This window comes from Neofelis nebulosa, chromosome 5 (assembly GCF_028018385.1).
Source record: "Neofelis nebulosa isolate mNeoNeb1 chromosome 5, mNeoNeb1.pri, whole genome shotgun sequence".
NCBI classification, from domain to species: domain Eukaryota; kingdom Metazoa; phylum Chordata; class Mammalia; order Carnivora; family Felidae; genus Neofelis; species Neofelis nebulosa.
In genome coordinates, this window is record NC_080786.1 from 58,521,412 (window position 1) to 58,536,227 (window position 14,816).

A 14,816-nucleotide genomic window follows, 5' to 3' on the forward strand; every position below is an offset into this window, starting at 1 on the left:
GCACTTACTCATGCAGAAGGGGTCGAATAACAGTGCCACCATGAGCATGAATTTCATGCATCTGTGTATAGAAATAGGGTAATAAAGTGTATCTAATATTTAGAATATTCTTTGACATTTCAGAAAAAGTTTCATTCCAGGAAGCAGGATCTTGTCTCTGAAACAAAGCAGAATGAAATAGTCATAAGCATTTGTCCTGTTTTAAATCATAATTTTCAGATACATATTTAGAGAATGAAAACTAGAAAATAATATTCATTCATTGCCATGTGTTATATACTTTCTTACCAAAAACCTTATGCAATAATATTACTATCATATGATGGAGAAAGAACATAACATTACTATTTCAATAAGAAAAATGCAAATTATACCCATAGCTTGATTTAGTTTAGGTGAACATACGTAAAGAACAGTTCAATTTGAATAGATGACAACATAATGATAATCAGGGTGAAAAGACTAGAAAATAAATGAAATGCTGTATAAAAGTGGGTTGAAACAGGGGTGTCTGACTGGTTCAGTGGGTTAAGCATCTGCATCTGCACAGAACCTGCTTAGGATCCTCTGTGTCCTCTCTCTGCTCCTCTCTGGTTTGTGCTGTCTCTCTCTCTCTCTCTCTCTCTCTCTCCCTCTCTTAAAAATAAACATTAACAAATTTTTAAAAAGTGGATTGGAATAAACAGAGATACCCAGAACCTATCATGGTGACCCCCACATTATGTGTTCTCCTGAGAAATGGATAAGTTATGATATTAAAGAATTAAGATAGCAGAAAGAAAGGACCTAATTAATGCTGGATAAGGAAGAACAACATGCCCAGATATACTCTGGAATACACACTCCAGGTAAAAAGACTAAAGTTGATACTGGAAAGATTAAAAGCCTGTTAAGAAATGTTGTTGCACTTACTGGTCAAAAAATAATAGTGAAGGCGATTAGTATTTTATATTTTAATGTGTGCTGGGGAACAAACAAGGCTGCCACATAACTCTAGGGGGCAATATGTTTATGTTTTTCAGCAGACAGAGAGGGTCCTTAAGAGCTGGCCATATCTAGGAAGATTCCAACTTTTTTAGATTTCAGTAAGCTTGATGTAGATTAATGAGTTTTAGATTAGAAAGCTTGAATGATGACTGGGTGTTTGTATATGTAAAAATGTTAGAAGAGGCAAAAACTTGAAAGTAAAAAGGTCCAAGAATTAAGCTGTAAGATTCTATCCTTACTAGTTCCAAAGTCAAGTAAGAAAGACGCAAAGATCCTATCTGTTGCTTGCTGACTTAACTGATGTTATTTCAGTTTTAACAAGCTGATATACAAGCATTTAAGTCTAAACTATACATTAAAAAAAAAAGTTAATGTTTATTTATTTTTGAAGGTGAGACAGAGCATTAGCTGGGGGGGAGGGAGAGAGAGTGAGTTGGAGACACAGAATCTGAAGCAGGCTCCAGGCTCCAGGATCCGAGCTGTCAGCACAGAGCCCGACATGGGGCTCAAACTCGCAAGCGGTGAGATCATGACCTGAGCTGAAGTCGGGTGGTTAACCGACTGAGCCACCCAGATGTCCCTAAACCATGAATTCTAAATTTAATTGTACTACCTCAAAATTAAACTTAAGTTGAGCTTTCTGTTCTGCAGATTTTTATTGAGAAATACTTCTTCAGTCTTTTCCTCCTCCTCTATTTCATCTTCTCCAAAATTCCACCTTGGAGTCTTTCACTGACTCCCTCTGTCTGAAATTCTCCCTGCCCCCCATATCCTTATATTGCTTTTGGTTTTTGTGCCCCACTAAAGTCTCCACTCTAATGCTTAAGTCACTTTATTCAAGAGGGACCTTCATAGGTACCCCTTCTAAAACAGAATCCCCCAATTTGCTGTCACTTGAGCTTGCACTATCTTTTCTTTATATGCATTTATTTATACCTGATTATACATATATACATACACACACACATAATTGCCTATTATCTCTATCCTGCCTACAATTTGTGAATCATAGAGCAGGGACATTGTAAATATTAAATAGTGGCCTCCTAATAAATACTTATTGAATAAATCCCTGTCCAGGCTTTTGATTCATCCCACTCTTCCAATATTACAGCTTTCTAAATTGCATTACTGACAGTAAGTTTTCCTGTTAAAATATTCCTATTTCATCAAGTTATGTTGTTATTGCCCAACTTTCAAATTCTTCCAAAATGTGGTCCCATACTGCCTTCTATCCTTGTATAGATTTTTATTTTCTAAAATAAATCTCCTCTATTCTAACTAAAATTTCCCAGGAGGGACACAAAGATTTCACAGCACCTGATGAGATTCACCATTCAGTTACTACTGCTAGAACCCATCCTTCAAAGAGCAGCTCTGTCTACAACTCTTCCACGAGTTACTTTTGATAATTCATCTTTCTGCTGCACTTCTTCACTAAAGTCAATATCACAAAATTAAGCTCTTAGATATTGCCTTTAATTGTTCATACTTTTCCATAATTTTTAATACTGTCACCCCTCTTGTACAAACATTTCCTTCAGACAATTTAGTAAAGTGCAGAATTGTGCCACCACACAAGAATTAGCTCTTAGTTCCCTTTTCCTTTTTTTCTCAAATTTTCAACTCATTGTCTTAACATTTGCCTTTTAAATCTGCTCATTTTCATGCACTGATACTAGTATTTCCAAGGAGTTTTCACTTGTAATTTACTTTGAAGCTGATTTTTTTTTTATTGTTCTGTCTCAGTTTGGAAGAAGTTACACACAGAAGCAGTTTTTTTTTACCCCTCCCTGGCTATTCTAAAAGTATACAGAACAGCAGTAAGTATGCCAGCTCACCAAGTTCTAAACCCTAAAGTAGAAAGAAGAGTAACCCAAAACAGAAAATTCTCCAAGTGATGGGCTCCGATGTCCTCAGTAAATGTAAAGAAGTTCATTCAAAGCAAGCGCTAGAAATCAGCCAGGCAGGAGGAGTTCTATTCAAAGCTTCTAAGGTTAGGAGGAAAGGAACGAAAGCACATGCAGTCATTACATACCCTAGTAAATGCAATGTTGTGATTTCTTGAGTATGGGTAAAATGCTCCAAGTTGCATCCAGCGGGCACAGAGCTCATACTCTGAGTTGTTGAAGAAACCACAGATATCTGCACCAGTCTAAAATATATTGTTACATTTAATTTCAATGTTTTTTTCTTAAAATTTATAAGTTATGAAGATAAAAGAAATACAGTTACTTACATATGAGATTCCAAAGAGACTAAATTCCATCATACCTAAAAAAAATCAGGAAAAATTTAGAAACATACTACATCATATATTTTGATATTTGATGATTTGATTTGTTAAGATGTTCCATTTCTAATAACCTCTAATCTAATGAAACATTTTTCAGATTTTTAATACACCTATCATTTCCTCTTAAAATATTCATGCTGTTATAATGTTAATGATGTAAAAATAAGACACTATGCTTCTTTGTCACTTTCAAGATGGTATATTTAGAGCACAAAATAGGTATAAATACATTATAGCATGAGAATAAAATGGCAGTGTTTCTGTCTCAGTTTGGAAGAAGTTACGGAAGCAGTTTCATTTTTAATATTAATTTTATTTTTTTAAGTTTATTTATTTATTTTGAGAGAGAGAGAGAGAGAGACCATGAGAAGGGGAGGGACAGAGAGAGAGAGGGAGGGAGAGAATCTCAAGCAGGCTCTGTACTGTCAGCGCAGAGCTCAATGTCAGGCTCAAACTTGGGACCTGTGAGACCACGACCAGAGCTGGAACCAAGAGTTGGCCATTTAATCAACTGAGCCACCCAGGCACCACCTTGGTTTCAGTTTTTAAAACTGGGGTGCCTGGGTGCCTCAGTCAGTTAAGCATCCAACTTCGGCTCAGGTCATTGATCTCACTGTGAATTCAAGCCTCATGTTGGGCTCTGTGCTGACAGTTCAGAGCCTGGAGCCTGCTTCAGATTATGTGTCTTCCTCTCTCTCTGTCCCTTCCCCACTCATGCTCTTTCTCTAAAAAATAAACATAAAACATTAAAAAATAAATAAAAAGAAGTCAGGCTAGTAATTTCATTCAGAAAGGAGGAAAAGTAGAGCTATAAGCTAGAGGTACAGGAGTGATCTGTTTGGTTGCTATGTAGATGATGATTTAGAAAATAATATAACATTATAATATAATATAATATAATATAATATAATATAATATAATATAATATAATATAAAAGGCTATGTAATTATATAACCATAGGCCTCATTATTTGGAAAAAAACAAACAAATAAGAATTATCCTCATAAAACACAATCCTCTGAGATCACTTCAATAAAATAGGATTCATGTGATATCCCAGCTCTTCTTTTAAAGTAGTAACATTATTTCCTTGAATCCTAATATAAACAGTAAAGGACTTTTAAGACTAGATCTGAAATGAAAAATATCAATTTCCCCTTTAAAATGATAATATCTTATTTACCTAACAATTGTCAAAACACTCTTTCAAAATTTGGTTAGAAATGTTTCATTCTTTAGCATCTATGAGTGATTCTTATTCCCTAGAATCTAGAATTTCGACCCATTTCTATTCTTAGCTTCACATGTTATTTTCCCAGCTCCTGCCCTTTTCCTGGGGAACTGAGACCAAAAGGGATGAAATTACTGTCTCAAAATAAACTATTTGGATATCATTAGTTTCTAGAAAGCATCCCAGCTCCTACTTTCTGGCACACTACATTTTCATGATGCTATTTGCCATAAAATATGATGTGAAAAGCATGTTTCTGAGAAGGACTTATAAGGTATATAAACTATTACCAGAAAAAGTGAATACTTAACAGAAAACGCAAAGGAGTAATGATAAAGATGGTGACTCACATACCAATGATTGATTTGTCCAGATTGTCCCACTGTGCATAGTTGTCTCCAAGCCAGTGTCCTCCCCATTGGCCACCAGTAGGATATGTTGAACGAGAAATAACAATTCCTCTTTTGCCAGTTGTCTTCTGCAATGCACTAATATAGATGGAGAAGTATCTATGAGTTCTTACATGAGGTATTTTTCAGATATTTCTACTTATGAGCACTTCATTAAAAAGATGTGTTTTTTATGGTGTCTTTGTTATCTCTTATTACAACTAGATTTATAAGTGAGTCTTCTTTCATTATACTATAAAATTCTCATAGACATAAAGGACATTTTTCTTCCCTTCCAACATTTATCAGACTGACATGCCTAAGTGGCCTTTATTTGTTCAATGAATACAAGTTAAGTCAACTATTGAAGTTATCAAATCAGGTAACTAATTATATCTTAAGTTTTCTGAATGAATTCATTTAATTCTACTTAAATATGTTCTCTTGAATACGCTCTAACTATTGATTGCTCCAACCCTTCTCAATTATAGCTTGTCAACACTTAATCTCCACATTACTCAACAGAGAATCTTTGCTATAGTATTCCCTGTTTTAGAGGGTAGATTAAAGGGAGTGAAATTTTGGGTGGTGAAAATAAAAGTAGTTGTTTTATTTCAAGCACAGAATCTATCCAAGCCATATCTCAAGAGAATGAATTTTACAAATTACATTATATTTCTTTTTGTTCTCTCCCCTCCTCAGTCTTGGAACAGTGACTTTAATGATTTACTATTCATTTTGAAACATATTCTAGTGCTAAAAATAATATAATAATGAATTATTTTACATTATATGCATCTTTCTCTCTCTCTGTGTGTGATACTATAAGAGCATCTAATGTAGAAAAAAATATTCTATTATTTTATTTGAGAGAGAGTGAGTGAGGAAGAGGCAGCAGAGGGAGAGAGCAAGATAATCTTAAGCAGATTCCACGTTCAGCCTGGAGCCTGATGAGGAACTGGATCCTACAACCCTGGGATCATGACCTGAGCAAAAATCAAGAGTATGATGCTCAACCAGCTGAGTCACCCAGATGCCCCGAAAAATTTTCCACTATTAATTGGAAGTAAAATGTTTATTTTTATATTATTTGAAATCAACTGCATATGAATAGAACTATTTCAGGAAAAAAATTCTTCAAATACCTAATTAGGCAGACTTTCCAATCATTTTCTTATTACAGCATGGATCACAGTGTTTGTACTGATTGCTTCATATATAAAGTTTCTTTAATGAGACCCTGAAATTCCTGATGTTAAAGATAATGTCTTAATCTTCTTTGTACTTTTTACACCTAATACAGTCTTAGCATATAATAGTAACTCAAGAAGTTTTTGGATTAACGAATTTCTCCAATCAAAGTTACAGAAAACTGAAAGTGTTTTCAATGGACATATGATACATTGAACTATCTGTTAATAATAAACACCATATTGTATTTGCTAACTTAAAATTTCCTACTTGTATGTATGTCCATCTTTAAAAAGATCAATAAGAAAATCATCTTCAGTGCTTAATATTCTATAATAAATATAAAGGATCAAGTCTATTTAGGTACATTAATATATTTAACATACATTACATATATCTGCTGACATTTCACAAGAAATGACTGATTACCAGGGCATGTGGGTGGCTCAGTCAGTTAAGCAACTGACTCTTGATTTTGGCTCAGGTCATGATCTCATGGTTCTTGAGTTTAAACCCTGTGTCAGGCTCTGTGCTGACAATGTGGAGACTGCCTGGGTTGGGTTTCTCCATCTCTCTCTCTCTCTCTCTCTCTCTGCCCCTCCCCCGTGGGCTCTCTCTCTCTCTCTCTCTCTCTCTCAAAATACATAAACTTAAAAAAAATGAATGATTATTGATGTAGAGAATAAAATGTCATATGATCAATCTAAAAATATATGTGAAATATATATTCTAATTTTAATGAATTTGAAAACAAAATTGATTTCATTTAACTAATAAAAAAATTATCTAAAGGGATAGAACTGTCCCCAATTTTTAACATTCAAGAAATATATATTCTTAAAGAATTTCTTTTTTTCTGCTGTATGTTTTACTTTTGCAAAAATTATTTACTTAGGTTTTAAATCAATAACTGAGCATATGCCTTATTAGATATCTGACTGAGAAAAATTCTGCATTGGGTATTTTTATAATAATTTTCTCCTAAGGAAGAGTTAACTTCTTACATTAGAAGAATCTTCTCTGTAACCCTTCAATGAATCGAGAACAAAACTTTGGGAAATACTTGCTGCCACTAAATATATAATTTAAAATCCCATCACTATAAATATTTTCCAAATATTTTTGACATGTTCTAATTTTAAAAATGGTTTAGTCATAATGAATTTAGCTCAATTTTAAAAAAACACTTTTCACCTGTAGGACAGTTTGTCCTTTGTTACCGCTTGATTTTGAAAAATTTAGCTAATACAAAGGATTTCAATGTTGTGTTATGGAAGTATTTTTATTGTATGTTTTTAGTCACCTACATGAGCACTTTTTTGAAAAGGATTTAAAAACTTCTAAATATATCTTAAGTTACTGGGAAAAAATCTTTCTTAAAAAATGAGTTTTACTATTTATATTATATTATTACATTATATTATATTACATTATATTATATTGCATAGAATATATAATTAGGCCTTCTTAAAAATGATTTTAATATATATTATATACAATATATGTATATATCCATACATACATTATATATACATGTAATATATATGATATATATTACAAGAGTGGATAATGTGAAAGGAAAATATTAAATTGAAACTTTTAAATATATTTTAAATCTTCAAAATGAATATATTTATTTTCACCATGGGTACTAAAGATAATAATTTGAAATTATTCAATTGGCTATTGTTTTAATTACTGATGAAATCAATTGATAACTATACTCCAGATACTTCTGTCTCTGGGTGGCATTAAATTATTTTAGAATATTGACCAGTGTTGCTTAGAGTAAATAAAGTTATTGCAGGAGTATTTTTCTCAATATTTATTTAAACAAATTCATTGAAAACTAAAGATATTTTATTGAATTACTTTTTAGAAAGCAAATAATTCAGTATTATATATTTAATATCCATTAGAAATAGTAATGTACCCATTTCTGAAATATTTCCATTGTTTTTGAGTGTATAATAAAATTTAAATTTGAAATTTCCGTAATTGAGAAGATAATGTGAAGGGCTAAACCATGGAAATAGCTTTATGGATTCAGATCTCAATTTTTTTTTTAAAGTTTATTTATTTACTTAGAGAGGGAGAGAGCCTGCATGAGTGGGGGAGGGGCAGAGAGAGAGACTTCCAAGCAGGCTCCACACTGTCAGTGAGCCTTGGGGCTTGAACCATGAGATCTGGTATCGTGACCCAAGCTGAAATTAAGAGCTCAGACTACTGAGCCACCCAGGTGCCCCAGATCTCAATTTTTTAAATAAGCATTGACACCAGCTACATCAATGTTCAGCTCATCCATATTAATCAGAAATTAATGTCTAAGAGACATATGTCCAGTATCTATTCCAATGACTAATAGCTAATTAACAGAAACTTACAGTTGTAAACAAGAAAATGTCAAAATTATTGGAAGGGCGAGCTATATTGTGTTTGTTTTTATCTACCAACCTTATTTTTTGTTAAAAAAAATTTACAAGAGGCCACTTCCTATAGTACATAATCCTCCCAAAAAAGCACCTTTATTTTTCCAGTTAGATACATTAAACATAGAAAGAAGTAGAATATGATGTTGTAATTTGCCATTTAACCCAGTCTATAGAAATACCTAAAAAATAACTTGCAATTATTGATTTTTACTCCATTCTAAATTATGATTACAAAAATCTGTGGCATTTATTTAAAAATTGTATCTTTAACACCACCTGAATTTCCAAAAGGAGACAGAAGATTTTGATTTTTCTGTATCCTTTCTAATGAAAAAAAATGTAGTAATCTCTAACATCATTCCAGGTATTTATTGAAGTTGAAAATATGAAATATATAGTCATATAATCATTGAATAATTCTCTCAAATACGAACACACACTTTGAGGTAGTTTTTAAAGTGTATTTATTTATACATTTGAAGCATAGACTTTGCTTGTTTCAGTGCAAGATTGAATTTTAAATAATAAGAGAGATCTATTGAAGACTGAAAGTTTTTGTATGGCATTTACATATGAAACTTTTCATTTGCAACTGGTAGCCAAGGTCCTTCCCCTAAGACCCTTTACAATTTCTCAAGCTGATTATTTATCTTCTGTTTCTGAATCCCCTCATTGTATTCTTTCCTTGCTTTGCTTGTTTGTGACATATTTAGTGAAGAGCACAGTAGCAAGAACTAGTTGAATGTCAAATGTGTACCATTTTTGAAAGACACAAAATGCATCAAAAAAGGAAACAATAAAATGCTACAGTCTGGATAACATAAAGAAACGCATTGTTTTTAATCCTTTCACTCTCCTCCAATGGTAAATAAAAAGTCTTTACTATCCATCCTTTGCTTCAGTGTAAATATAATTTACTTATAGCATCCTTTTACATTTGTCAAGGTCTTTAAAAATTTGACTATATTTAATCTCTAAAATTTCTGAAGGAGAGTTCAATATTTTTTTTCTAATATTACTGCAAAAAATAAATATTAAGAAAGTATCTAAAACATATGAAAAGTCTATGGGTATGTATAAACTGAGCTATTTAACTCAACATTTAAAATTTATTAATCTGCTTAATTTAAATAACAAATGAAACATTTACTGAAAATTTTATGAACTAAAACTTTAAAGAAATGTATAATGTCTTTTTTTTTAAAATTATTTTTAACATTTATTTATTATCGAGAGACAGAGAGACACAGAGCATGAGCAGGGGAGGGGTAGAGAGAGGGGGAGACATAGAATGTGAAGTAGGCTCCAGGCTCTGAGCTGTCAGCACAGAGCCCGATGCGGGGCTCGAACTCACAAACTGCGAGATCATGGCCTGAGCCAAAGTTGGTCACTCAACCGACTGAGCCACCCAGGCGCCCAAGAAATGTATAATGTCTTTAAATCACAAAATGTTCTTTGGAAGATTGTATTGATCTCTTCCTCATAATGTTTGCTATTTAAGAGTAAAATGTACTTTCAATATCCCTAATTACCTTTGAATATCAACTATTTAAAAATTTACCTGCATGTCTCTAAATTTATTAAGCATCTTCCAGTGTGTTAGGAACCATAAAACGTGTTCCCAAGTTCAATTCACTACCTCAGTGAATAATTTTTTTTTTCAATTTCCTTTAAACTACATAGTTTGATCTCAAAATGAGTAAGTTTTGCCAACAGGATTATCAGTGAATTCTCTATATTTTTGTTCTTTTTAATATCTTTACTTTATGATAAAATGAGGTCAGCTGAAGATTAAAAAGTGAGGATAGATGTGCTCCAAAATTATGTTCCAGTAAGGTTAATCTAAAGAAGCATTTGTTCCAATAAAAAAGCATCGTAGGGGCTCCTGGGTGGCTCAGTCAGTTAAGTGTCTGACTTTGGGTCAGGTCATGATTTCACAGCTCATGAGTTCGGGGCCCACATCAGGCTCTGTGCTGACAGCTCAGAGCCTGGAGTCTGCTTGGGACTCTGTGTCTCCCTCTCTCTCTGCCTCTCCTCCACTCACAGTCTGTCTCTCTCTCTGTCTCTCCAAAAATGAATAAAAGCATTAAAAAAAATTTTAAAAAAGCATTGTAAAGACCAACTTGTTTACTCTTAAAAATGACATTTCCTAGTCTTTCTACGTGATTTTAGTGTCACTACATTGGAATTTGGTGAACAAATATGTGGTAGTTCATTCATGTAATAATATCTTAATTCACCTCTACCAGGTTGAAAAAGTTTGGTGCTACAAATAAGATAAGCATGTTTCACTAAGTGAAGAAATATTACTCATACTCTTTACTCCAAAATGCTTTTCAATGTGTTTTACCAACTACAGTTATATACTAGAGCTGTGTTTTTCAAATCTAGATGCACATTGGTACTACCTGGGAAAATTCTTTAAAATTCAGATCTTAAGGGACACCTGGGTGTCTCAGTCAGTTGAGTGTCTGACTTCAGCTCAGGTCACGGTTTGTGAGTTCGAGCCCTGCATCCGGTTCTGTGTTGACAGCTCAGAGCCTGGAGCATGCTTCAGATTCTGTGTCTCCCTCTGTCTCTGCCCCTCCCCTGCTCATGTTCTGTCTATCTCACTCTCAAAAATAAATAATCATTATTATTTTTTTTTATTCAGATCTTAGGCTGTAGTACAAACCAATTAAATCAATACATTTATTAAAAATCTCCAGGTGATATACTGTGCAATTAAGAGCCAGTGACCTAGAACTGCACTGTGTGGTATGGTGCACATTAGCCACATGGGACTAATTTAAATTTAAATTTATTAAAATTAAATAAAACTTAAAATTCCTTTCCTGAGTCACAGTAGCCATATTGTTCAACAGCCTTATATGGCTAGCATATACCATTTTGGACAACTCAGAATTATAAAACATTTCTATCATTACAAAAAGTCTTATTGGACAGTGCTAATAAAGACTTGATATTCAAAGGATGGTTTGTGTTCCATTATCACTGGCCTCATATAAATGTTTGTTTAATGTGGACATTAAATAAAGTTCACTTATACATATTCTAATTTGCTAATATTGGACTTAACTGATTTACCCTAACTTATTTATTTATTTATTTATTTATTTATTTATTTATTTATTTATGTTTAATGTTTATCTTTATTTTTGGGACAGAAAGAGACATAGCATGAGCAGGGGAGAGGCAGAGAGAGAGGGAGACACAGACTCCAAAGCAGGCTCCAGGCTCTGAGCTGTCAGTGCAGAGCTCGACACCGGGCTTGAACTCGTCAACTGTGAGCTCATGACCCGAGCAGAAGTCGGACGCTCAACCGACTGAGCCACCCAGGTGCCCCATGATTTACCCTATCTTTAATGCCTTAATTAATGACATCAAACTATACATTATTTACTCATTTATACATTCACAACTATTTATTGCATACCAATTATTTGTTAGGCACTGCCACTATGAGCTAGGAAAGATCAAAATAACATTGTTTAGGATACCTTTTGGAATAGGATGAAAATTTAAAGCAATGATAAATGATACAGATGAAGAGAGAAAGAGAGAGACAGACAGAGAGACAGAGAGAGACACACATAATAATTCTTTTTTTTTAAATTTCTTTTAATGTTTATTTTTGAGAGAGAGAGAGGCCCCCTGAGCATGAGCAGGGGAGGGGCAGAGAGAGAGGAGACACAGAATTGGAAGCAGGCTCCAGGCTCTGAGCTGTCAGCACAGAGCCCAATGCGGGGCTCAAACCCACAAATTGGGAGATCATGACCTGAGCCAAAGTCTGATGCCCAACCAACTGAGCCACCCAGGTGCCCTGAGACACATAATAATTCTAAGTGTCATAAAGGACCAAGTAAGTTACAGAGAACATTGGGTAAGAAATTGCTACCAGAAAAGGTCAGCAGGGAAGAACTCTGAAAGTAGGGAACATTAATCTAAAAGATAATAAAGAGTCAAAAAAGATAATTATAAACACCACTTACTCATAGGTAGGTTTCATTTGTGACCATCCATATAGATTGTGAACATCATAATGCAAAACGGATGATCCATCACTAAGAATCTGTTCAGTTTCCATACACATAGTTCTGAAATGTAATCCATTTGTTCTTTTTGTGATTTCTGGGGAGAACCAATGGGAAAATATTAATATATTATAAATTACCCTATATTTGAATGTCTAAATAATAGCTATATATTCTTTTGGCAAAAATATTAACCATTGTTTTAAAATAATATTGTTTTTTAATCATTTGTACACTTTGTCTCTGCTAATTAAAGTGAAAAATAATCTGTAATTATAGCTGCACTTATACCTGTAACTGAAAAATCTGTGAAAAAATTTACTGTATTCAGCAACACAAATATTATGAATTAACATGAATTAATAAAACCCTGAAAGATAAGCATACTCCTAAATGCCTACAATATTTTATGCACTCAGATGAGACATATTGATTAAATAGATTTTGATAAAAAATCCATTCAGTAACATGAAGCCCTGGGGTTAAGAACCAGGCAATGCAATAACAACATTATTCTTTGATACACTTTTTCTCAGCTAATGATGCATTTTTTTCAGAGTTTTGCCATCACTTTAGATATCAAAAGTTTACGAAGTTTACTGCCTACATAAGAGTATGAGGATGAATACTGAGCAACTGGACCCTTCTCTCCTGGGTCAGGGACAACCAAAGAAGTACTGTTAGTATTGTTTCATTTTTTCCTAATAAACAACAATTTAGAAATAAATGTTTTAAAAGTGTTTTTTTTTAATCTTGAGGAATACTGACAATTTTCAAATCTGGGAAGGTTCTTAAGAAAATCAAAGTAACAATTTCAAACATGCATAGGAATGTGTACATATAAATAAAATACGTTTCTTGATTTTTCTTTTCAAAAAAATGTTAAATAGTATTGGGAATGGGTTGAGGTGTGATGTGAGTCAATGTGTAGATGGGTAGTGTGAATTGGGAATGTGAATCCAGTTCCCTACATCATAAAGTATATAAACCCGATTAATAAATAGCAATAACATCAAAAGTGTAGCAACAAAATTGTACCTGGGACATAAGGTGGATAATTTAACTCTTTATTTCTGCATTGATTAGTAACTGTTCCATGTACAAAACTGGATGGTTCATTCATATCCTAAAAAAAGAGAGAAAAGTAAACAAAAAATAAAGTAGAGCATATATTCTTAAAGGAACTAATTCAGAAAACCAATAAATTAAAGCAGCATGTTTGAGTAACGGCACATTTACCGTTCTAAAGCAAAAATATAAGACATCTCAATATTAAAGAGTTAGTTTAGCTCAGTGTTTCTCTTTTACATTTCATGACTCCTTTGTAAAACATAAAATGTCTTACTCCTCTCTGTACATATAATACACATAAAAAAGTGAATTGTTTTTTAGACATAAAATTATAGTAGTGTATATTCTCCCACGTCCTCTCCTCTCCTGCCCCAGTGCCTTCTATCAATTGCTTTTGAAAAACAAAACAAAACAAAACAAAACAATGGTTTGTGGCTTTAAAACCACAGAGTATAGTTTATACATACAGAAAACTTATTTATTTATTTATTTATTTATTTATTTATTTATTTATTTATTTATTGTTTCAAGTAGAGAATTTAGTGATTCATGACTTACATATGACACCCAGTGCTCATCACAAACAGTGCCCTTCCTATAACCCATCACCTATCACCTATCCCCTAGCCAAACTCCTCTTCAACAACTCTGTTTGTTCTCATAGTTAAGAGTATGTTTCATTGTTTTCTTCTCTCTCAATCTTTTCCCCACTATGTTCAATTAGATGGAGTTTTATGTACAGTGATAGAGGTGTTTTGCATATTATTTCTGCTCTAGTCTTTATTATTTTTCTTCTGCTGGCCTTAGGCTTCATTTGTTCTTCTTTTTCTAGTTCCTTTAGGTGTAAGGTTAGTCCATTTTAATGATTTTTCTTGCTTCTTGAGGTAGGCATTTATTGCTATATTCTTCCTTCTTATGACCATTTTTGCTGCACCCCAAAGGTTTTGGACTGTCATGTTTTCATTTTCATTTGTTTCCATGTTTTTTAAAAATTTCTTATTTAATTTCCTGGTTGACCCATTCGTTATTTAGTTGGATGGTCTTTATCCTCCATGTACTTGTGGTCTTTCCAAATTTTTTCTTGTGGCTAACTTCAGGTTTCTTAGCGTTGTGGTTTAAAATTATGCATGGTACAATCTCGATCATTTTGTACTCGTTGAGGCCTGATTTGTAACCTACTATGT

General features: G+C 33.1%; 1 protein-coding gene across 4 annotated transcripts in view; it reads right to left on the minus strand.

Moving 5' to 3' along the window:
• Positions 1-14,816, minus strand: part of SI (sucrase-isomaltase) — a 159,636-nt gene that overhangs the window by 14,107 nt on the left and 130,713 nt on the right. For all 4 annotated transcript variants that reach the window (XM_058730407.1, XM_058730409.1, XM_058730411.1 and 1 more), the window contains 6 exons: positions 13,600-13,687; positions 12,520-12,658; positions 4,870-5,003; positions 3,227-3,261; positions 3,026-3,142; positions 9-157 (listed from right to left, as the gene is read on the minus strand). In XM_058730407.1, the coding sequence (XP_058586390.1) occupies positions 9-157; positions 3,026-3,142; positions 3,227-3,261; positions 4,870-5,003; positions 12,520-12,658; positions 13,600-13,687 (662 nt within the window). The remainder of the gene's footprint in view (positions 1-8; positions 158-3,025; positions 3,143-3,226; positions 3,262-4,869; positions 5,004-12,519; positions 12,659-13,599; positions 13,688-14,816) is intronic.